The 22,272-nt window shown below is 54.9% G+C and overlaps 2 protein-coding genes across 2 annotated transcripts in view; one reads left to right on the forward strand and one right to left on the reverse strand.

The window, feature by feature from the left end:
* KCNK3 (potassium two pore domain channel subfamily K member 3) overlaps positions 1-3,678 on the forward strand; it is a 35,486-nt gene extending 31,808 nt beyond the window's left edge. The window contains exon 2 of the mRNA XM_060650554.3: positions 2,629-3,678. Within this exon, the coding sequence (XP_060506537.2) occupies positions 2,629-3,557 (929 nt within the window). The 3' untranslated portion in view covers positions 3,558-3,678. The remainder of the gene's footprint in view (positions 1-2,628) is intronic.
* Positions 1-11,555, reverse strand: part of CIB4 (calcium and integrin binding family member 4) — a 143,088-nt gene extending 131,533 nt beyond the window's left edge. Inside the window, exon 1 of the mRNA XM_081795190.1 lies at positions 11,415-11,555. The gene's annotated coding sequence lies outside the window, so the exon portion shown is untranslated. The remainder of the gene's footprint in view (positions 1-11,414) is intronic.
* Between the last annotated feature and the right edge of the window lie 10,717 nt (positions 11,556-22,272).

A 22,272-nucleotide genomic window follows, 5' to 3' on the forward strand; every position in this document is an offset into this window, starting at 1 on the left:
AGTGGCAGTGAGAGGGGGTCCTTCTCGCTGAGCCCGCACAGGTTGTCCCCCACCCCGGACCACGCTCTCGGGCGGCCTTTTCCCTGTGAGGTCCCATCCCCCCTGCTTCTTCACGAACCCCACAGGTTCTGAAGTACTTACGTGTCTAGCTTACATGTTGCGTCGGGCAACCAGGCTGGATATTAATAGCTGTAGCTCAACCCCCTAGAGTGCAGACAGGGCAAAAGAGGTCCAGAGAGGGGAATGCCTGTGCCCAAGGTCACACAGCCAGCGTGCCGTCAGGCTGGGGCCGGGCCCACGCTACCTAACCCCTGTCCAGCCCCACCCGCGGTGCCATGCCCTCCCCCACGCCCAGTGCGGCGCTGGCCTGGGGGACAGGGAAGGACAGGATAAGAAGCAGTTCTGGCTCAGGGCCTGCCCAGCTGTCGAGGTGAGTTGTGGTCTGGCTGCCGTGGCCGAGCTGGCGGGCACAATCTGTTCTCACCCTGCTGGGACGCAGACAGGCCGGGCACAGCAGCTCAACAGCTCAGCTATCCAGGCCCCTGGCACAGAGTGACACAGTCAACCAGCTAGGTGTCCTGGTTTGGGGGGGGGGGGGTGTTGGGGAGGGGAAGGGGAGCCCATTCTAAGGGCAGCCCACAGCCTCACACACTCCAAGCGGCTGTCACCAGATCTCCCTGAGCTTTAAGATTCAAATGGCCTTGGGCTAATAGAGATGCCAGCTTTACAGGAACTGAGCTGCCCCCCGGCCTGGAAATGTGAGGGAAATCTGGCACCTCGCTCATTAGTAATCATAGCGAGCCATTATTGAACATTTGATACGTACCAGACTCTAGGTTAAGTGTATTATACACATTATCTCATTTATTTCTCCCGAAAAGCCCTGGGAGGCAGGTTCTACTTATCAGCCCCATTTTACACATGTGGAAACCAAAGCCCACAGAGGTTTAAAAAAAAAAAAAAAAAAAAAAGGGCAGTCCTTGGAAGAGTATGAAGATTTGAATTCATATCAGATACAAAGCACATGGTATCCTTCCTGGCCATGCACATATTCTGAGCATACTTCCTGGGCATGGCAGGCAATGTGGAGGGGGAAGCTTGAGAGAAACATGACAAGGTCCAGCCAGGGCCCACCCTGCCACCCCAAGCCAGTGTTTAGCTGTACGTATGGGGTGCTGGGGGATAGGGCAGGGGTGGTGGTAATATGGGCCCTGGAGTTCAAAGCTGAACATTCTCAGTGTCACTCAAAACACAGAAGGTCACTTCCAGTGAGGAACTCAGGACAGCTGCACAGAAGAAGCAGCACTGGGTTGGGGCACCTGGATGGCTCAGTCGGTTAGGAAGCAGCATCGGGTTACGTTTTGATAAGGCTTAGAAAGGAGGAACAACTGGAAATCCTACCAGCCAGCAATATTTTATTATAATAATCCTATTAATAAAAGTAATAAATATCGTAACAGCCCAGTGAAAACAAGCAGGGCCAGGACCGGCAGACCTCATTTTACAAATGACGAAAACAAGCTCAGAGAGGGGGTGTAATTTGCCTAAGGTCACATAGCCACAAGTGACAGGGCCAGAACTTGTGCCTAGGGCTTCTGAGTTCCCATCCAGGGTCCTTTCCCCTCCAGGTCTCTAGGCACAACTCCTGACTTAAGGCCACTTGATGGTTGGCTCAGAGGGAAGCTTTGCCTCTGCCCGGCTCCCGGCGCCTGGCTCTGTGAGGGCCGGGCATTGTGTGGAGGAGATGGGGGTTGGGGTTGTCTGGCTGGTGATAGTAACAACGGAAGGACAGGCAGGGGCCCTGCTTCAACAAGGGCAATGCCACCCCCCCCCCATGAGGACGGACCCTACTTTGGGCACAGAGGATGACCCCGGGGGCACCAGACTGGGGGCTAATGGAGACCCTGGAGCACCATGCAGCCAGCTAGCAGACAGGCACCGTCCCCTTTCTCCCTGACACTGGTAGGCCAGCTGCCTCAGGGACATTGGATGGCCCCAGTTGCCAACTACCCCTCATAAGCTTCGGCTGGCAGCAAGGAAGTTATCAAGGAGCCACCATGCCTCAGCGTCCCTCCCTCCACACTGAATCACAGGCTAGCCAAGCTCCACCCCTTACAGGCAAGGAAACTGAGGCCCAGAGAGGACAAGGAACAGGTCCAAAGCCGACAGACACTGAACTAGAAACCGGGTCTCCCAAATGACCTACCAGTACCCTTCACACTATCCCTGCTGCCTCTGGACGAAGTTCCCACAGCACTATGAATCAGCTCCTTCTTTAGGTTTAGAAAACGGTTAGGTCTTTGAAGTCAAACAGACTCTGGTTCAAACGCAAGGTTGCTCTACTTCCAAATGGTGTGACCTCAGAAAAGGCGCTTAATCCTCCCTGTTTCCTCCTTCCTCCCTACCCTATGGTGTCAACCAGGGGCATCAGCAAGGAACTAGCATGGCGTGCGGGGGTCAAGGATGTGCCCATAATCGTGCGCTGTCTTCTCTCCGGTTGGAAGGAGAGGCCCGAATCGGCAAGGTTGGGGAGGTGGAGGGCAGAGATCTCGGGGAAAGGGGTCAGGGTTTCTGGAAGTCCAGCCCCACAGCGCGTGCTTTCTCTCCTCTTCCCCGGCTTTCCCCCAGGCTATGGCCACGCGGCACCCAGCACGGATGGCGGCAAGGTGTTCTGCATGTTCTACGCGCTGCTGGGCATCCCGCTCACGCTCGTCATGTTCCAGAGCCTGGGCGAGCGCATCAACACCTTCGTGAAGTACCTGCTGCACCGCGCCAAGAGGGGGCTGGGCATGCGGCGCGCCGACGTGTCCATGGCCAACATGGTGCTCATCGGTTTCTTCTCGTGCATCAGCACGCTGTGCATCGGCGCCGCCGCCTTCTCCTACTACGAGCACTGGACCTTCTTCCAGGCTTACTACTACTGCTTCATCACGCTCACCACCATCGGCTTCGGCGACTACGTGGCGCTGCAGAAGGACCAGGCGCTGCAGACGCAGCCGCAGTACGTGGCCTTCAGCTTCGTGTACATCCTCACGGGCCTCACGGTCATCGGCGCCTTCCTCAACCTCGTGGTGCTGCGCTTCATGACCATGAACGCCGAGGACGAGAAGCGCGACGCCGAGCACCGCGCGCTGCTCACGCGCAACGGGCAGGCGGGCGGGGGCGGCGGCGGCGGCGGCGGGGGCGGCGGGGGCGCGGGCGGCAGCGCGCACACCACGGACACCGCCTCGTCCACGGCGGCGGCGGGCGGCGGCGGCTTCCGCAACGTCTACGCCGAGGTGCTGCACTTCCAGTCCATGTGCTCGTGCCTCTGGTACAAGAGCCGCGAGAAGCTGCAGTACTCCATCCCCATGATCATCCCGCGGGACCTCTCCACGTCCGACACGTGCGTCGAGCAGAGCCACTCGTCGCCGGGAGGGGGCGGCCGCTACAGCGACACGCCCTCGCACCGCTGCCTGTGCAGCGGGGCGCAGCGCTCCGCCATCAGCTCGGTGTCCACGGGCCTGCACAGCCTGTCCACCTTCCGCGGCCTCATGAAGCGCAGGAGCTCCGTGTGAACGCCCTTAGGGGCCTGGAGCGCCTGGGGTTGCGGGGCCGGGGGAGGGAGGGGCTCCTGCCGGGAGGAGCAGCCGGGGTGGGTGAGGAGGCCCCATGGGACCCTCCCCACACCCCTCACCACCCTCCTCCAGCCGCGCCCCCCCCCCACCCCCCATCTCCCGACTGTGCCTGCTCGCACCAGCCGGCAGGAGCCCGGGCTCTGAGGATGTTTCAGGACATCCGCGCCCTGCAAATTCCGAGAAATGTGAAATGTGGGGGGTGGGGGGGTGGGGGAGGGAAGGCAGAAGCTGGGAGCCTCCCATCCCTCTGGAAATCTAAGGAGCTCCCTCCGTTCTCAGAGGCCCTGCTGGTACCCAGACCACCCCCCACCCCCCCTCCTCCATATCCGGAGGAAACTTCGTGTTCTGTGTAAGTTTGCATCTCTATTTATACCTCTGTCCTGCCAGGTCTCCCACCTTCCCCAGGCTCCAAAAGCCAGGGTGTCTTTGTTCAGGTCACCCCCACTCAGCCCCACTCCCCTTCCTCATCCCCAGCTGTGTCTCCCAGCCTCCCACTACCTTTTGTGTTGTTTTGCATGGCTTTGCAGTTATGAAGAAAGTGGAAACCCAGCAGTCCCTAAAGCTAGTCCCCAGAAGGCAGGCAGACTGAAGCAAGGACAGGCAGGCTGCAGGAGGGACAGAAGAGGGAGGGGGAGATTGTGGCCCTCTGGTCTGCAGGGCAGCCCACGGGGAGGTGAGAGTTAACTGGCCTCCAGCCTCCGACACTGCCCTTAGAATCAAACAGAAAACTTCGTACCTGCCGTGCCCAGCCGCTGCTGACAATGACCAACTCTTACATCTGTGGAATGAGTTTCAGTCTCTGAAACCCTGCCCTGACTACCCATTCATCTGATTCTCACAGTACCCGGTTAGGTCAGCAAGGCAGGAGTTCTCATCCTCACTTTACAGGGGACACTGAGGCCCAGACAGGTGAAGTGACTTGCCCAAGGTGGCACAGACAGCAAAAGGCACAGGAGAACAAGAACCCAGGCTGCTGCTTCTGAGTTTTGGTGCCCTTTCGTCCTGACCACCCTGCCCACTGTTGAAAGCAGAGCTCCTGCCCGGTGCACCCAGGCACTGCGTGAGCCAGCACTGGGACTCAGCCTCGACTCCACTTGGCCAGGAGGCAGGGGCTCTGAATGGACCCCTGAGGCCGAGTAGGACCCCCTCAGTGTCCGGACTGCCCGCTTACAAACAGGGAGGCAGGGCCGGGGACAAACAGGGAAGCAGGGCTGAGGCTCGTGGAAAAAAGGGCAGGAGCCAAGGGCTCTAGGGGTTTGGGAATCGGGCAGAATGAACTAGAGAACTGTCGGGCATATCCAATTGGGACCTTATCCCTGGCTCACAGCCAGTGTTGGTGCCTGTGTCCCAAGTAGCTAGAGATAAATTAAGGCTGCAGCAAGGAGCGCCCCTCTCAGGTAGGGAGTTTGGACCTGGTGTGCCCACTACCTACCCCACCTGCAACCCAGAAACCCAGGTGCAGAGCAAGCAGACCGAGGTGATGCCCTAGACTCCACAGCTGGAGCTGGTACCGTGTCTCAGGACAGCATCAGAGGTGGGTGAGGGGCATCTCCCCACTCAGAACTGCCCTCCTATGTCGTTGCCATGGCGGCTCCCTAACACTGCTGAGCAAGGCCAGCCCTGGTATTCAGGGATGCTGGAGTGGGGGTCCCACAGGGTGGTCAGCCTCAGCCGCGCCCCAGCCTCTGGGAACCCCTAAGAGAGAAGAAGTCTGGCCTGTGTGTGAGTCCTGTCTCAGCGTGGAGGAGCTCGCCGCCCAGGTGCCAAGAAGAGGGCCCAGGACCCAGGGGTGACCTCTGTGTTTATGTGTGGGGCTGGGGGACAGTGCTGGCTGCCTCTGTCCCACGTGTGACCCTGCCCTCGAGGGGTCCTGTCCCGTCAGTCCCGAGGGAGCCACAACCAAAGTTGCAGGGAGATGGCGAGGAAGGAGGCCAAATGGTCTCGAGCAGAGCATGGCAGGCTGCTCGGCCTCCAGCGGGCCTTTCCCAGGGAACTAGAAGGCCAGAGTGGCTTCCCCCCTCCCCCCCCCCCCCCCCCCCCACTGCAGGCAGCCTTTCTGCTTCCCCGATGCCTTATGCCTGGGCACACTGCCACAGAATATGCAATACATGTGGGTGCCCCTGCGCCCACACCCCCACCCCGGGCAGCCCCTGGACCCCAAAGGCTGCAGCTGCCACGGCCTCCCTTCAGCCCCTCCTGCCTATCTGTCTTCACAATGAGAATGGCGCCTAATAAATGCTGTCCATGGAGACCAGGCTCAGGCTCAGCCGCCTCTGTATCGTATACCCTTGGCGTGCCAGGGAACAGCCGTTTCCCCGCCGAGGTCTACAGACACACCTAGCTGATGCACCTCAAGCTGACTGAACCCTTTGTGTCGGGGGTCTTAGGAAGAAGCCTGGGGGCAACACTGGTGTCCCTTTTATAATTTCCTCCAAGGTCTCCAGGTTGTCTCGGTGTCATCCTGGAATGACTATAAGAGCAAGATAAGACTTTAGAAGAGAAATCACCTGGTCCAGTGCTCCCCTCGTACGTGAGTACACCGAAGCCCAGAGAGGGCAGGCCGCTTGCCCCGAGTCACACAACAGCGAGTGGCAGACCCAAGATCAGAACCGGAACCGGGAACACCGAGTCCCGTTGCCCCTCCTCACACAGCCTGCAGAGTCCAGCCGGACACACCCCAGCTGATGGTGACACCTCCCTGTCTGCCAGAGTGGGGATTCCCTTCCCCAGTGGGGATCCTGGCCTCAGTGGTCTGATGGACACAAAAGTGTCTTTACCAGAAGGGGACACATCACAAGCCCCCATCTTCAGGGTATTATTTCTCTCTGGGTGTGGAGGGGCAACTCATCCTGGGACTGGGCCCCAGATGCACGCTCCCAGCTGGTGCCAGAGGCTTCCAGACGTCACCGAGTACAACCTACAGTAACCTTGCCCACCACAACCCCATTTCTATCTGCATTCCTCCCTGCCTACCTATGTCTCTTTCATGAGATAATACTTAACCCCGACCGTAGCCAAGGCATTCTAATACTTCCTCTCCTAGCTCATGTTATAAAATGCTGGTCACAACCCACTAGATTGATTTCTCTGTCCACTAATGGTTTTCTCCCTGCAGGTTGAAATGCTCCAGGGAAATAAAGGGGGAGGGGGTTGCTAGGGGCATCTTCTCCAAGTCCCCCCATCTCTACCCACTTGGGTCACTTGAAATATACAGGGAGAGACCCATTTATTGGGGGCTCAGAGCTCTGAGAAGTGGTGATCCCTGCACCCTCTCCCAGGAGGCAGGACACAGCCAGTCTTCACGTGACAGTGCCCCTGGCTGTTCCTCACAGCTGCAGGCAGGCTCCTGGGACACGCCCCTCACCGGCCCACGGCTCTGAGGGTGGCCAGGGCAGAACTGGACTTTAGTTCCTGTGGGCTCACCCATACCTAAGACCACCTCATCAAAACCCAGGGCTTCCTGCCCATGGCCCACCTGTCTCTGTCTTTCTTAGCAAAGCTCAATGCAGCAACAGAAACGATGTCATTTCTGAGGTCAGCAGTGACCACTACAAGGTTGCTCTTACTTTCTGAAGCAGTTATTGCAGGACATAAACGTGCTGACACCTTCTCTCCTTTCTTCCTCGCCCGGGGCAAAATCATCAGAACGCAAAGGAGTCCCCAAGGGGCTGCAGGCACCCCCGTCTTTCGAGGGGTGATCAGAATGATGGTAGTGATGAACTACACCCCAGCCCCGGCCCCCAGCTCCTAAGGGCCCAGAATTGTCTGGGGAACTAGTGTGGGCTCTCTATCTCCACAGGACGCCGTCCCCACCCTCCTCACTTCCCACCGCATCTGAGGCATCCTGCACTAAAAAATATATGTACAGCAAAACAAAAATAGAAAACCAGCACCGCAGAGTGGATGTGGGGTATAAATATACCAAGAGCTCCACTGATGTGGTTACTCAGTGTAAGCTTCAGATAGAGACAGAATCTTCCTGGGAGCCCAGAAAGAGGCAGGCAATGACAACTCTTCCCCAAACGTGTCCCACGGTGTGCCTTGTGGGAAAAGGGTTCCGTGGGAGAATGGATCTGAGGAAATGCTCACACATCACTCGCTCATGGAGCTTTCTGAGCCCCCTTGGCTTAGTAAAGGTTAGGAAAAGCCCTGCGGCAAACACAGCCGTTTACCTGTGCTTAATCCAGCACGGCCCAAACTCGTTGGTGGCACCAGACCCTCTGCACGACATCTCCGCACCCCCTGTGTTCCACGGAGCATGTTTTGGGATATGCGGGCCTAGCGACATCTCTGCCTCCTAAAAAGAGAGGCTGGTCCTTCCTCCTCAATAAATTGCAAGAGGACTTTGGCTTATAAGCCCTTCTATAACGGGAGGCCGTGACCTTTGCAAAATACATAGGTTATTCCCAATCTTGTGTCCGCTCTTGTGTCGGCTTGGGAGCAGCTCACTTGCCAAGATCGAGCAGTGGACGAGTGGCAGAGCAGGGATCCGGGCCCAGGCCCCACGGTCCACAAGCGTGTGCTCTCGCCCTCTCACGGCACCCTTTCCCCAGGGTGGTCCACGGCTTCGGTGAAGGTTTGGCGGAAGTCACAGAGCTGTTCGGGACACGTTTCTAATTCAGAACCTTGGTGAGAGGGGATACTACGAACCTAAAAACGTCACCCTCCAAAAATGGCAGATTCCGGTGGAGCTGAGGGTCCTACCTGAGGTCCTCCCACCTCCCACTAAAGCCTAGTCTTTTCTACAGGCTCAGCATGGCCCTGTCCACCAAGCCCACCGGCATCTCCACAACTTCTCTCAGGAAGCCAGGGCTGGGGGAGGACTTCTGTAGGACAGACGTGCTGCCAGAGGAAAGAGCAACTACCCATGTTGGCCATGCCCGCCTCCCCACCCAGGGCACACCTCACTGTCTCCACTGAGAAGCATAAAGTGGCGGGGGGGGGGGGGGGGGCGGGGGGGGTGCTCTCTGACTCTCAGAGCTGGGTTCAGGTTTGAAGGCTGAAAGACTCCATTTCCCGAGAGACCCCCAAACAAATAGTGGACAGTGGACACAGTCCCCTCCTCTTGCCCGGGAAGCAGTGATGCTGGAACAACAGCCTTAGGCACTGCCTAGGAAGATTGCAAAGAAACACACCCACACCCCCACATACTCCCCTAGATCCCTGGCCCAGCTCCTCTTTTTCAGAGGATGAGATTTTGGCTCACAGAGAGGAAGTGAGACGCTCAAGGTCGTGAAGCAAGATAATGACGTCGCCAGGATTAGTATCCAAATGGGCTCACTTTCCTTTCCCCTCCTCGCGCACCCAGAGTAAGGGCCCAGATGAAAGCCGCTAATCTCTGAGGTTGAGTCATTCTGATGCTGGAAATTTCCCGCATGTACATCTGGACAGACACCAGGACACCCCCCTGCCCCTTCGTCTCCCAGCTGCAGGGGAGGACTGTGTGTGTGGTGCCAAGCCCTTGGGCCAGGGGCTGTGATGGAACTGACCTCAGTGATCTCCTCTGGCCGTGAACTCCCAAGAATTCACATTCTGGCATTTTCCATTTACAAGGCTCTCTCACTCCGTTCTTCATCTATCATTGGAAGACTCTGCGATTTAGGTGAGGATTAACATCCTCGTTTTACAGATGCCAGAACGAAAGCTCAGAAAGACCCAAGGTCCTGAAAGCTGGGACTGTTTCACATTGACCTCTGTATCTGAGAGCCAAGCTGACCACTGGGGCATCTCCTTGGCAGCAGGTGTGCTGGGCAGGGGCTACTGCTCAGCCCCAGAGCATCCCACGCAGTTGCTGTTCCATGGGTCGGGGAGCCCCCAGGTGGACATGGTTCGTGGAACCCATTAGCACAAGGAGACAAGGGGTCATGAACACTTTACCCACTTCCTGGGCAAACACTGCCCACAGCCCTAGACTTTGGACCGAGGGAAGCAGAATATCCAGCCAACAACCCCTGCCCTTCAGATGAAAGGGCCAAAGGTTTCTGGGGAAAAGGTCATGCCTTTGACCCAGACCAACTCCCCAAAACAACGCTCTTCCACAGTTCTGGTTCCCTAAAGAGGGAGCATGTAACCAGGTCATCCCCAGTTACAGAATATTCTGGTCTGACGACCGGATCAGAGTGGCAGGAAGAAAGTCCACATCCCTGAGCCTGCTTTGGAATTATCCTCGGGGTTGGAGAGGCCCTAGCCTTCCAGCGTGCACGGGTCCAACTGGGGAGACCACAGGGGCTGCTGGGGCCGGGAGCCTGACCTGGGCTTTGCTGTGCTCTGTCCTCACCTCCATAGTAAAAACTCTCCGGGGGCACCTGGGTGGCTCAGTCGGTTCAGTGTCCGACTTTGGCTCAGGTCATGATCTCACAGCTCGTGAGTTCGAGCCCCACGTCAGGCTCTGTGCTGACGGCTCAGAGCCTGGAGCCTGCTTCGGATTCTGTGTCTCCCTCTCTCTCTGCCCCTAACCCACTCACATTCTGTCTCTGTCTCTCTCAAAAATAAATAAACATTAAAAAAAAAAAAAAAAAAAAACCCTCTCCATCTGCCTCATCCAGGGCAGAAAAAGCTCTAAGGACACTTTTGGTATGGTACAGCGGGTGTCCTTGCCAGCTTCTCTCCAAAGAATTAAGGGTCTGTTCATCCTTGAGTATCTACTATGTGCCACAGACTTTACAGAACTTACAACCACCCTGTGAGGCAGGTACTGTTACCCTCAGTTTGGTAGATGAGAAAGGTGAGACTCAGAGAGGTTAAGTGATTTACCCAAAGTCACACAGCTAGTAGGCGGCAAAGCCTATCCAGGACCCTCTGACTCCTAAGCTCAGGCCCTTTCCACTGCACCTCCATGCCTGGAGGGCCTCTAATCCAACTTCCCTACCAAAGCAAGAACTGCCTCAGTGGCTTCCCAGCAGGTCATACAGCCTCCATTTACAGGACCCTCACCCTCTGAGGCAGCCCCTTCGTTCACTGAGCAGCAGCTCTAGTGACCATAAATGTCTTCCTTCTATTGAGATAAGAACTGCTTCTGGGTCTGGCTGTGCCCTCCAGAACCACATGAGGTGATTCCCTCTGTTGTGGGCATCTCTCTAGGATTCAGGATGGCTCCCCATATGGAAAGGTGTCTCCCAGTGTTCTCCCGGTTCAATGCCCTATTCTTTCAGCCCTACGTCCCATGACAGTGTGCTAGACACCCACCCATCCCACTCCCTTCTCTGTAAGAGCTTCCGCTTACTTCTTCCCCTGGGACTTGACACACCGCGTGTGGCCCAGCCAGCACAGAGACACAATGACCGCTCTCTCTCTTGCTCTGGATGCTACTCTCTTATTAAAGCAGCCTAGGAGTCCATCTGACTCGTAGGCTCACACAGAGCTTGCAGCCCACCCAACCTTCCCCGGAGTTTGTCGTGTGGGCCACTGTGGCAGGTACTACCAGTCACCTAATCGAAAATCATCCCTGCGCCCTTCTGCCTCGATGGCAGAGGACTGACACTCTTCAGATGCTCACCCTTTCCCAACCTCAGTTCTAGAGACTAAATCAATCACGGTGACCTCCAGCATTCTTTCCAAAGATCGGATCAGTTATGAGTGTGCTCAAGTCTGGTTAAGGGTCTCTTTGGGGGAAGTCTGTGGGGGTAGAAAGGCATTTCTCCTCCTAAAAGAAATCGCGGTGGAGGAAACGCCACTACTTGGTCCGGACCTCGCCAGGTCTACGTGCGATGCCCGGAACAGTGGCAGGCATCTTGTGACCAGGAGAGGAGACGTCGTGGACACAGTGAGGATGGCAGAAGGAGGAGACGGAGAGCTTACTTGTCACTGTGACGTTGAGCGATCCCTGGAACCGCCGACAGCAGTAACTCGTGTCACCGAAGGCGGGAAGGGGTGCTGGTGCTGCGGGGATAGGATTTTCGCCTTCTTGGCACAGCTGAAAGCCCCGTGGCCCCCAGGCTCCTGCAACAGGATTATTGCACAGTGTGAACCAGGCAGGCCACAGGGAAGAAATAGCTTTGTCTTCCCTCCCTTCATGGCCCTTAGCAACACTAGGTTGAGTTCCCCTGTTCCTGTCTCTTAAATAACAGCCAGGGCCAATCCCAAAGCTTTGTGGTCACTCTTGGGTATAAGGAAGTCCAGTCCAGTGTAGCTCAGTTAACAACTTTAATCTCAAATCCATTTTAATGCTAATATTCTCCGGCTCCAGAAGGACTTCGAAAGGGGAGGAGGCACGTTCTTCTCCCCCACTGCCACCCTCTATTTCTGGCGGTTCCACAGTCGGGCTGCCAAAGGGGGCTGAATGACAAGGGAAGCCTGCCCTGTGACCCGGCTCTAAGTGCTGGCCCTCCAGGGCCCTGTGTGGGATTTTCAGAAGGCATAGACGAGCCCCTTCACCGTTCTGTTCCACAGAGGGGCAACCCAATGTCCCCACAGCTCCAGCCCTTGCTGGGGGCAGGGGGGGTCCCCTCCCAGCTACCTCTGGCCCCACAGCCAGCACTCTTGTGGAACGCTGTAAAAATCCCGAGGTGACCGCATCACCTCGCAGGGTCTATATGACCCACAGGGATATTCACACATCCTAACCATGCCAGATAGTGAGATGGCCCCCAGTGAGCCTTGCCACCACTCCCCAGAATTCTCTCCCTTGTTCAAACAGGCAGAGGGTAGAGCAGCAATTTCACTTCGGCTGTAGACGCCCAACCTGGGAAGAAGAGGCCATCTCCCCCTGTAGCGTAATTTGTATGAGGAACTCTCTGGAGCCCACTGCCGCACTTGGCCAGGTTGGGGGAGGGGGACCACAGCATTCTTCCCCCAAGCTGACAACTCACAGCTAAAGTGATCCTCCCTCCTCTCCCTGCTTTCCTGCTTATTGATCCAAGCCAGGGAGGACCGAGGACATCACTCTGTCCTTGACTGGGCATTCTGGTAGCAAATCAGAGAAAAAGTCAGTGCCCGTTAGGTACGTGGCGAGCCAGGCCTCTCCTGCGCGAAGCCCGGCGGTTGCTCTTTTTAATGTCAGTGCACAATCTCACCCACTTAGCACTGCTAGATCTTATCTGGTTTGTTCCAGGCTTTTGATGGCGTTCCAGGTGTTGAAGCCAGGTTCCACTATTAAATCTATACCCACTCTCCCCCAGCTCCATACCACCCACAGATTTGATAATCCAGCCTTCGGTGCCATTATTCAAACCTTTGATGAAAATATCAACGAGGACAGGACAAAACAGAGGGCCCTTAATTCAAGGTGACATTTATTCCCGCATGTTCTTGGTGAACTGTTATTGCCTCCATCTACTTACCCCCTTCCTTTTATCTATGCTCTAAAATTGTCTGCTTAATCAAAGCTCACAGGTGGCTGGGCTCCAGTCCCATCAGCTCCGTTCCTGAGTTCCCGGATGTCATTGACCTGGGCCGGGGATTTGAATTTGCTGAAAATAGCAAGCGCGTCCTCGCCTGGCTCAGCTTTCACCCCCTTCTCCACACCTGACCCCCAGCTCCCGAGCGGAGCGCGGCCCTTCCTGCCCGCTTCCCAGCTCACACCCAGCCCCTCTCTCAGGCACCTGGTCTGTCCCTGAGGGGAGGGCAGTCGCTAGAGCAATCAGGTGGCCCCAAGAGTTGAGATCTGCCACAGGAAACTGCCGGATATCCAAGGCCCTTAGGTCAGTCGGGGCTGAGGTGGGTGGGACAAAGAATATTTATTAAGCGTGTGTCAGGAGCTGGGCTAGGTGTTAGCAGAGCCTCATCACAACCCAGGGGAAGGAGTGAGGAGAGGAGGCCAGAGTGAGGAGAGGAGGCCAGGGCTCTCACATCACTTGCCTAAGGTCACCCGACCAACCAGTAAGTGTCAGAACCAGGGTCTGAGCCCAAGATTGTGTGGCTCCACCTGCCACACCCAGCCACCACAGCCCGTGGCCAGTTGTGCCGCTTTGTCTTTTCACCTTCCCAAGTTCCCCTCCCAGGTGACTGGGGACCCAGGTCCTGCTTCGGCAGCCTCTGGAAGGCAGGGTGAGCCCGAGCACAGCGCTTCCCGACCCACCGGGGGGGGGGGGGAGCAGCAAGTTGCGGGGGGACATCAGGCTGCAGGGAAACCATTGCATTGTTCCCGAGTCCTGAGCGATTTGGGATTAATCTTCCAGATTTGGCACCACACACGCGATACAAGCCTGCTGCCACCCCACCCCCTCCAGCCCGTCACAGTGAACAGATGGGCAGACCCCTCCCTGGGGTCTAAGTAGGGCGCTGCTGAGGCTGCTGGGAGCAGGGAGGGAGGCCAGCGAGCCAGGGGGAGAGAGAGCAGGGACAGACCCAGCTCCACCCCACCCCGTCCACCTGTCCCCAGGAGCCGGTGGAATCAGAGGGCGGGGCAGTGGGTGGGGCGGCCACGTGAGGCAGAGACTCCTGTCCCTGGGAGTACCCGAGCAGAGCCGGGGCCAGCAGTGCAGGGGACTCGTGCACGAGTCAGGGGTCCTCTCAAATTCCAAAGTCCTTAGCCTAAGCCCCTGGAGCTGCCGAGCAACAGGACGTTCCCCCCTCGGGGCTCCAGGGTGAGGCTCAGGCGGCGAGGTGCCCGCAGCATCCAGGTCCTGACCAGGCCCTCACTGGCCATGAGCCCAGCAGTGTGCAGGGGGCCACGGAGTGCTCCAACAATGCAGAAACGTAAAGATAGCCAACTATCAGCGTTGGTGGGGCCTCAGGAACCATGCGTCCTCTTTATGTGGCAGAAGCCATTACTGAAACTCAGACAGGAGAGGGGATGTGCAGGCAGCAGGTGGGGGGATAGAGCTGGGGCCTGCAGCCTCCCTGATTAGTGCTCCTTCCACATCAACACACCCCTCAGGGCTGCATTTGTAATAGCCAAACACCGGAAACAACCTCAACATCCACCAGCGGGTAACCGGATAAACCAACCGCAATACCCATGCCGAGCACAACTCGTTACTCAGAAACGCAGAGCGATGGCCAGCGCTACGTGCAGCACGGACGGGTCACAAATCACCAGACAGAAAGAGCCCACATCGTACGATTGCATTCATATAAAGGTCTGGAAAGTGTAAACTAATCCAGAGGGACAGAGAGCAGATCAATGGTTATGAGAGAGGATAGCACCAGGAGGGGCATTAAAAAGGGAGCCCAGGGAAGGCTTGGGGTGATGGGTACACTTGCTGTCTTCACTCTGCTGTGGTTTCAGCGACAGGAACTTGAGCTGGGCTCAGGCAAAGGAATGTTCTCGGAAGGATCTGGAACAATGGGAAGGCTGCCTTGGGAAGGGAAGGGAGTGGAGCTGAGAAGACCAGCTCTGTATCCGTCGCCTCCGTGGTTATGTCGCTGGGGCCTCACAGGCATCAAACGATGGTGTGCAAGTGTGAGAGGGAGGGAAGGAAGAAGGACAGGAGGGGGAGGAGAATGGAAGAAAGATCTTGGAGGCCTCCACCCAGCTGGGAGTGGGTATCTTAGCCCACAGGCAACAGGGAGCCAGGGGAAGCTTCAGAACAGGGCAACAATGCGTATGATTTAGAGTTTCCAGAAAACGAGCCCGGCAGCAAAGTGCAGGCTGATGGAAACACCAGCTCCCCAGGAGGGGGGCTCCCACTCCACACAGCCTAGACAGAGGAGTGGCGGGGAGCACGCAGCGATCCAAGAGCTGGCAGGGCCTGGGATGCCCAGCTGCTGCCTCTAGAGCCAAGAACGAGCTACTCCCCCTGCCAGGGAGGCCAAGGAGGACCTGCAGCAGAGTCCGGAAGGGAGAAGATTTTTAAAACCCTGTGATGGAACCTCGCTGGCTCTCCCTGGCCTCACGTTTCACAGGAGCTTCCAGCCCACAAATCAGACCCCTGGCAGGGCGGCGGAGGCAGCCATTGCCTCCAGGGCAGGGAGGAGGGGCAGAGGCCTGCAGGAGTGAGCTGAGGACCCGAGGAGCAGGTGCCCGAAGTCCACTTGGCTCCTCCACCCCCCAACAGCTGAAGACACTCAGGAAAGCCAAGTTCCCCTGAACACACCTCCCTCGGGGCCAGCTTCGGGCGAGGGGTCGGGGTGGGCAATTGAACGGGTTCCCAAGAGGCCGGGGCCAGCTGTGTGCCTGGACCACACTGCTGTCCTACTATTCCCACTTCCAGCATCGACAACTGACCAGCAGCCGCTTTCACTCCATCATGCTCTGAGGTGTTCAGATGGGCCTTATAATCCATTATCCCCGGCCCCCCCCACTTTGCAGTTAGCCCCTCATCTGCCCCCCCCCGAACCTATGAAGCGGCTGAAGTCATGCCCACCTTGCAGATGAAGTCTCCACACTTCAGCTAGTCCGGGGGACTTGCCCAAAATCCCACAGCTAAAACACCTAGGAAGAGGAAGCTTTCACATCCAAGCCCGGAAACAATGAGGGCTGGATGGACCTTCATGGGGAAACTTACAGACAATTCAGTTTAGGACCAACCCGTCCCAACCTTGCGGGTCTGCCATTACGGAAAGGCCAGACAGGGAGCACCTGACTCTGCCCCTCCATTTGCGAATCGGGAGACTCGATGTAGTAAGCCAAAATAACGTGTCCAAAGTCATACAAGGGAAGAGGCAGAGCCAGGCTCGAGCCGAAAGACCTCTCTGGCTTTCACAATCGTGGAGAGTCCTTGTCCCCTCCTTCCTGTCAGTCCAGGGCCAAAAATCTAACCCCTGTATCCAGACAATGCCCCGTGGTACCAAGGATGCACTAAGGGCTGTCAGGAGTCAGTGCGGGCCCCAGGTCACATCTACAGCAGGGTCGTGAAGTATCCGCGTGGATCTCCCCTTTCCCTGCCTCAGTTAGCGTAGCGCAGAACTAATCATTGTACAAATTTGGCCAGAGTTGGAAGGAACCCCATAGGCATCTCAACCTGTCTCATTTCACTCATCAGGAAACTGAGGCACTAACCAAGGAGGTGGTCATGGGAGTCTGCACCTTCAGCTGCTCTGAACCGAGAGACTAAGAGTCAGAGAAGGCCGGCCATTCTGGCCCAGGGGGGGCCTTGGCAAGGGGAAGGGTGGGTATAGGCATAGTTATGAGGAGCACAGGCTTGCCCCCCCCATCCCCTGTGCCCACAGCACAGGCAGACACGAGCCTCCCCCCAGGGACCCATGGGCCAAGTTAAAAGGACCTATTACAGGGAAGAGAACAGCTGTCACTGTTGAATACCTACCAGATGCCAGCAATCACTCTCCCCCTTTTACAGATGAGGCCAAGGCTCAGGGAGGTTGAATAACTTGCCCGCGGTCACAGGGTGGGAAGGAGCAGAGCGCAGACTGAAAATACAGTGTTCCCCTGCCCCTCATTCCCCCCAGCCTGGGCTCCTGGGTGGCTCTTTGCTTTGGGATGGAATGGTCCACTTCATCTGCTCAGCCAGCATCCCTGAGATTGGGCCCCTGTGGCCCCTCAGCTGGCTCTCCCCAGCCCCTGCTTCTGGGATCATTCCGTGCCGCCCCCTGGCCCCTGGCCCCTGGCCCCTGCCCCAGGGCCCCTCGCGCAAGATTCCCATCATCACACAGGGCTAAGGCAGCCCAAGGCCTGCCAGGACCAACTCACCAGACCCACCCCTTGAGACTCTCCAGGTAGTCGACCTGGGTATCCACATTCTAACAGGAACGTTCTGGAAGCACTGTTTTGAAGAAACAAAGTGAAAAAAAGTCTGAGATCTGCTGCTCTTTGGGCCTCTCTCCATTGGGGAAAGGAAAACCAGTTTCCACTCTACCCTCTGAAGGCTAAAGCAAGCAGGGATGCGCCTTTGGTAGAACGGAAAAGGAGCCCCTCCTGGGAGGGACAACCTCATGGGCTGAGCAAAGAGCCCCTTTGTGCGGCAAAAAGGATGTCCCTTCCTCCAGGCACATCGCACAGGGGGATGCTCCGCTGGGCCAGGGAGCCAGCACTGCCAACGCCCCTCCCACACGGTCACTTTTTCAGCCAGGAAAAGACTGTCATCCCCTGACACGTTTTCTGCCTGCCCCCTCCGTGCTAAAGCCTATCTCTGCAGCAAAGAAAAGGTCATTTTTCCCCCGGAGCCGCTAAAAAGTACACATTAACGGCCCTACTGATTTCCAGCAGTTTCAAATGCTGGCTTTGGCCAAAAACTTCTTAAAAAGGCCATCCTCCCTTCTTATTCCATAGCGTTTACATTTTGTAACATTTAAACAGAACTGCTTTTAAGCGAAGATATGCAGTACTTCCCTCTCATGTCCCCATAAAAAGTAAAATCTGGGAAACGTCGACATCAGATGGCTAGGGAATGCCTTCCGAGCCCAGCAACGATTAGCAACTTCTGCAAAATAGTGCGGAAAGACTGCTGCCTCAAACCCGGGAAGCTCCTTTCTCTGAGGAGCCCCATCTGGGGCTCAATCCCCAGGATGTCAATCCCCAGGAGAAGGTGTCCTCTGTAAAAGCGGCCTTTCCACTCTTTATCCACATGACAGCTATACCTACTGACCCTTCTGATGTGTCAAGGGTAGAGACTACGAAAGAGAACCACACGTAGCACTTTGTCAGATCAACCCTGTAGGGTAGCTGTGATTATTACACTCATTTTACAGATGAGAAACACAGGCTCGGAAAGGTCAGCAGACCGCCCACCCCTGATTCCACAACGCATGCCCTTCGAGGCTCCCTGCCCCCTGCCAAGGCATCCCTGAACTGACAGGGAGCCTGAAACCTTGAGCCAGGCCTGGGGTCCTGCCACCTTCTCAAGCCAGGCCCCCCTGCCCCCCTTGACTGAGGATACAGGCACGTTGAGGCCACTTGACTGTATCCTCCACCTCAGCCTTCAGCCGCTCTGTTTTGTCATTCGGCACCCCTCTGAATCACTCACCCTACGATGCTCAAGACGGGGAGGTTGCTTTTTGACGTAAAAAGTCCCTCAGGTGACTCAATTGGTTTTAAAAGCTGGGTGGGCCTCAGCCACAGCGTCTCTTTCAGCGGCAGTGGCAGCGCGCCATCTAGCGGCAGTGCAGTGACCCTCACATTGGCCCTCCGGCAAGTGCGGAGCCCGGGATCTGGGAGGCCCGTAAGTTGTCAGGTAGTCCGGCTGAAGTTCAGAGAGGGGAAGTGACCGGCCTAAAGGCACACAGCAAGTTAGAAGCCAGTCTCTCGGGCAGCAAGACTGTGCTCCCCAACTCCCCTGGTATTCTGGGGAAGCCGTGGGCGTGGAAGCAGCCGACACCCCTGGTAGTTTCGAGTGTGAAGGAACCGTCCCATCCCCATCTTCCTGGTGCTGCGTCCTTTGTTCTGCTTACCACTTTTGAATAGGTAAAGGTACGTGGTATAAAATCCAAAAGGTACCAAAAGGGTGTGTCGTGACAAGTGAGTCTTTTACCCCAGCCCCCCAGCCACAGGGGCATCCCGTGTTATCGGTTTCTACACATCAGTCCACAAATTGTCCTGTATCTTTACAGGGTTGTATTTCTTAACACTCTTTACACAAATGGTCGCACTTCTGACACAGAGCACTTAACAAGGCATCTTGGAGGTCATCGAACACTGGCACATAAAGAGCATCCTCGATCCCGCGTAAAGCCACGCTGCATTCTGGGGGAGGGTGTATGAAGGTGCCACCACTTATTTAACTACTTTCTCAATTAACTTTTTAAATGTTTTCATGTGTATTTATTTTTGAGAGAGACAGAGACAGAGACAGAGTGTGGGTGGGGGAGGGGCAGAGAGAAAACGAGACACAGAATCGGAAGCAGGCTCCAGGCTCTGAGCTGTCAGCACAGAGCCCGATGCGGGGCTTGAACTCACGAACTGCCGAGATCATGACCTGAGCCGAAGTCGGACGCTTAACCGACTGAGCCACCCAGGCATCCCACTACTTTCCTTTTGATGGACATTGAGGTGGTTCCACTCCGCTCCTATAACACACATATCAGACAACTTTTAGAATAAGTTCCTTGAAGTAGCATTGCTGGGATTATCAGTTAGGACTCATACACCAGAAAACCCAACATAACAGGAGCTTAATACCGAAGGCCTCTCATGTAAGACAAGCCTAGAGGCAGATGGCTTCAGAGGTGCATGGCAGTCCCGTGCAGGCACAGGTGTGCCTATATAAATGTAATAGATGTCACCAAATAGCCTTCCTCAGAGGTTCTGTGTCTTTATTTCCATCATTGGCGTGAACGTGTTTCCCTACAGTCTGGCCAATAAATTTCACATTGTCACACTTTGCTTAAAATCTCCCAACCGTGGGGTGGCTGGGTAGCTCAGTCAGTTAAGTGTCCGACTTCAGCCAGGTCATGGTCTCACAGTTCATGAGTTTGAGCCCCACATCGGGCTCTCTGTTGTCAGCAAGGAGCCTGCTTCGGGTCCTCTGTCCCCCTCTCTCTCTGCCCCACCCCTGCAAGTGCACCCTTTCTCAAAAATAAACATTTTTTTTTAAAAACTCTCCCAGGTGTGCTTAGGTGGCTCAGTCGGTTAAGCATCCAGCTCTTGGTTTCAGCTCAGGTCATGATCTCACAATTCATGAGTTCGAGCCCCGCATCTGTCTCTGCCCTTACAGCGTGGAGCCTGTTTGGGATTCTCTCTCTCTCCCCCTCTCTCTCTGCCCCTCCCCAACACACTCTCCATATCTTTCTCAAAATAATTAAAAATAAACTTAAAAAAATATTTTTAAAAAATCTCCCAAATAGGTGAAAATGGTACTCATTATCATTTTAATTTATATTTCTCTTCTTATGAGTGAAGTTGAACCTCTTTTCATGGGTCTAAGAGGCACTTCCCTTTCCATGGATTGTCTGCTTATGTTCATGTCCATTTTCCTTTTTGTTTCTGGTCTTGTTTGTATTAAATTTTGGTTGACATCTTAATTAAGAAACAATTCACATCCCACAAAGCTCACCTACATAAAGCGTACAGTTCAGGGGTTTTAGTCTCTTCGCAGGCTGTGCAATCATCACCACCGCTGGATTTTAGAACATTTTGTCTCCCTCACAAAAAGAAACCCAGGGTACCCATTATTAGTCCCTGCCCCCCAACTCCAGTCCTCACCACCCCTGCCGGACTGAAGCAACCACTAATCTATTCTCGACATAGTTTTGCCTATGCTGGATGTTTAGTTCGCACGTATAGAATCATATGGCTGACTTCTTTCACTTAGCATATTGTTTTCAAAGTTCACCCATGTTGCAGCAGATGTCAGAAATTCATTCCCTTTTATTGTTGAATGATATTCCATTGCAGGGATACACCTCAGTTGGTATTCCTCTTTCTTCGGTTGATGAACATTTGGGTTGTTTCCACTTTGTGACTATTATAAATAATGAACGTTATTGTAACAGTTTTGGAGTGGACATATGTTTGCTTAGGGAGAGAAAGAGGTAATGGACAGAGAGAGATAGAGCAAGCATGGGAGACGGGCAGAGGGAGGGAGAAAGAGAGAGAGAGAGAGAGAGAGAGAGAGAGAGAGAAAATCCCAAGGAGGCTCCATGCTCGTGCAAGCCCAATATGGGGTTCGATCCCCCGACCCTGGGATCATGACCTGAGCTGAAATCAACAGTCGATTGCCGGACTAACTGAGTCACCCAGGCACCCTAGGTGGATGTATCTTTTAATTTCTCTTTGAAAAATACCTCAGAGTGGATTGCTTAGTCTTACGGTAACTCTATGTTTATGTTCACCATTTTGAGGAACAAACTGTTTTCCAAAACAGATGTACCATTTTACATTCCCACCAGCAATGTATGAGGGTCCCAGTTTCTCCAAGTCCTCTCCAGGACTTGTTATCTCCCCTCCCTGCTCCACTCTTTTTTTTTTTTTTAGGGGGGGGGGAGGGGCAGATGGAGAGGGAGAGACAGAGAATCTTCAGCAGGTTCCATACCCAGCAGGAAGCCCAGCACAGAGGCTGCCGTGGGGCTCAATCCCTCGACTGTGAGGTCACGACCTGAGCCAAAACCAAGAGTCAGCCGCTTAACCGCTTAACCGACTGAGCCACCCAGGCGCCCTCACTGTGGTTTTGATTTGCATTTCCTTAATGGCTAAGCATGGCTGAGCACCTTTTCCTGTTCTTATTAGCCATCTATATACTGTCTTTGGAGAAATGCCTATCACACTGATTGCTGAGACCTCTTTACATGCCGAGGAAATTAACCCTTTGTGACATGAGTTGCAAATATTTTTCAGAGGCATCTATCTTTGATTTTATTTATGCTTTTTTTTCCTCCAGGCAAGGTTTTGTATCACACTTAGAAAGGCCCTTCCCCCCACCCCCCCACCCCCCACCCCCCCACCCCCGCCAACACCGTTACAATTTTTTAAATGGCTTCACATGTTTACTTCTAGCAAACTTATGGTTTAATTTTTTTCTAGTTAATCAAATCTTTTATCAAATTAGAATTAATTTTGGTATAAGGCAAGAGTTAAGAACCCAGATTTTTTCCCACATATCTAACCAATTGTCGCAATACTTTTTAGATATCCCTACTGATTTGAAATGCCACACTTTTATTTACTAGATTCCTACAAATATTTGGGTGTATTTCTGGACATTCTATGCTTTTCCATTGACTTACATATCTATTTGTGTTTTAGTTTCATAAAGATTACATGTTTAAGACTCATAAATACAGAGAAAAAACTGGTGGTTGCCGGAGGTGAGAGGATTAAGGACCCCCTGGGTGGCTCAATTGGTTAAGTGTCTTTTTTTTTTTTAATGTTTATTTATTTTTGAAG

Source organism: Panthera onca, chromosome A3 (genome assembly GCF_046562875.1).
Source record: "Panthera onca isolate mPanOnc1 chromosome A3, mPanOnc1 haplotype 2, whole genome shotgun sequence".
NCBI lineage: Eukaryota > Metazoa > Chordata > Mammalia > Carnivora > Felidae > Panthera > Panthera onca.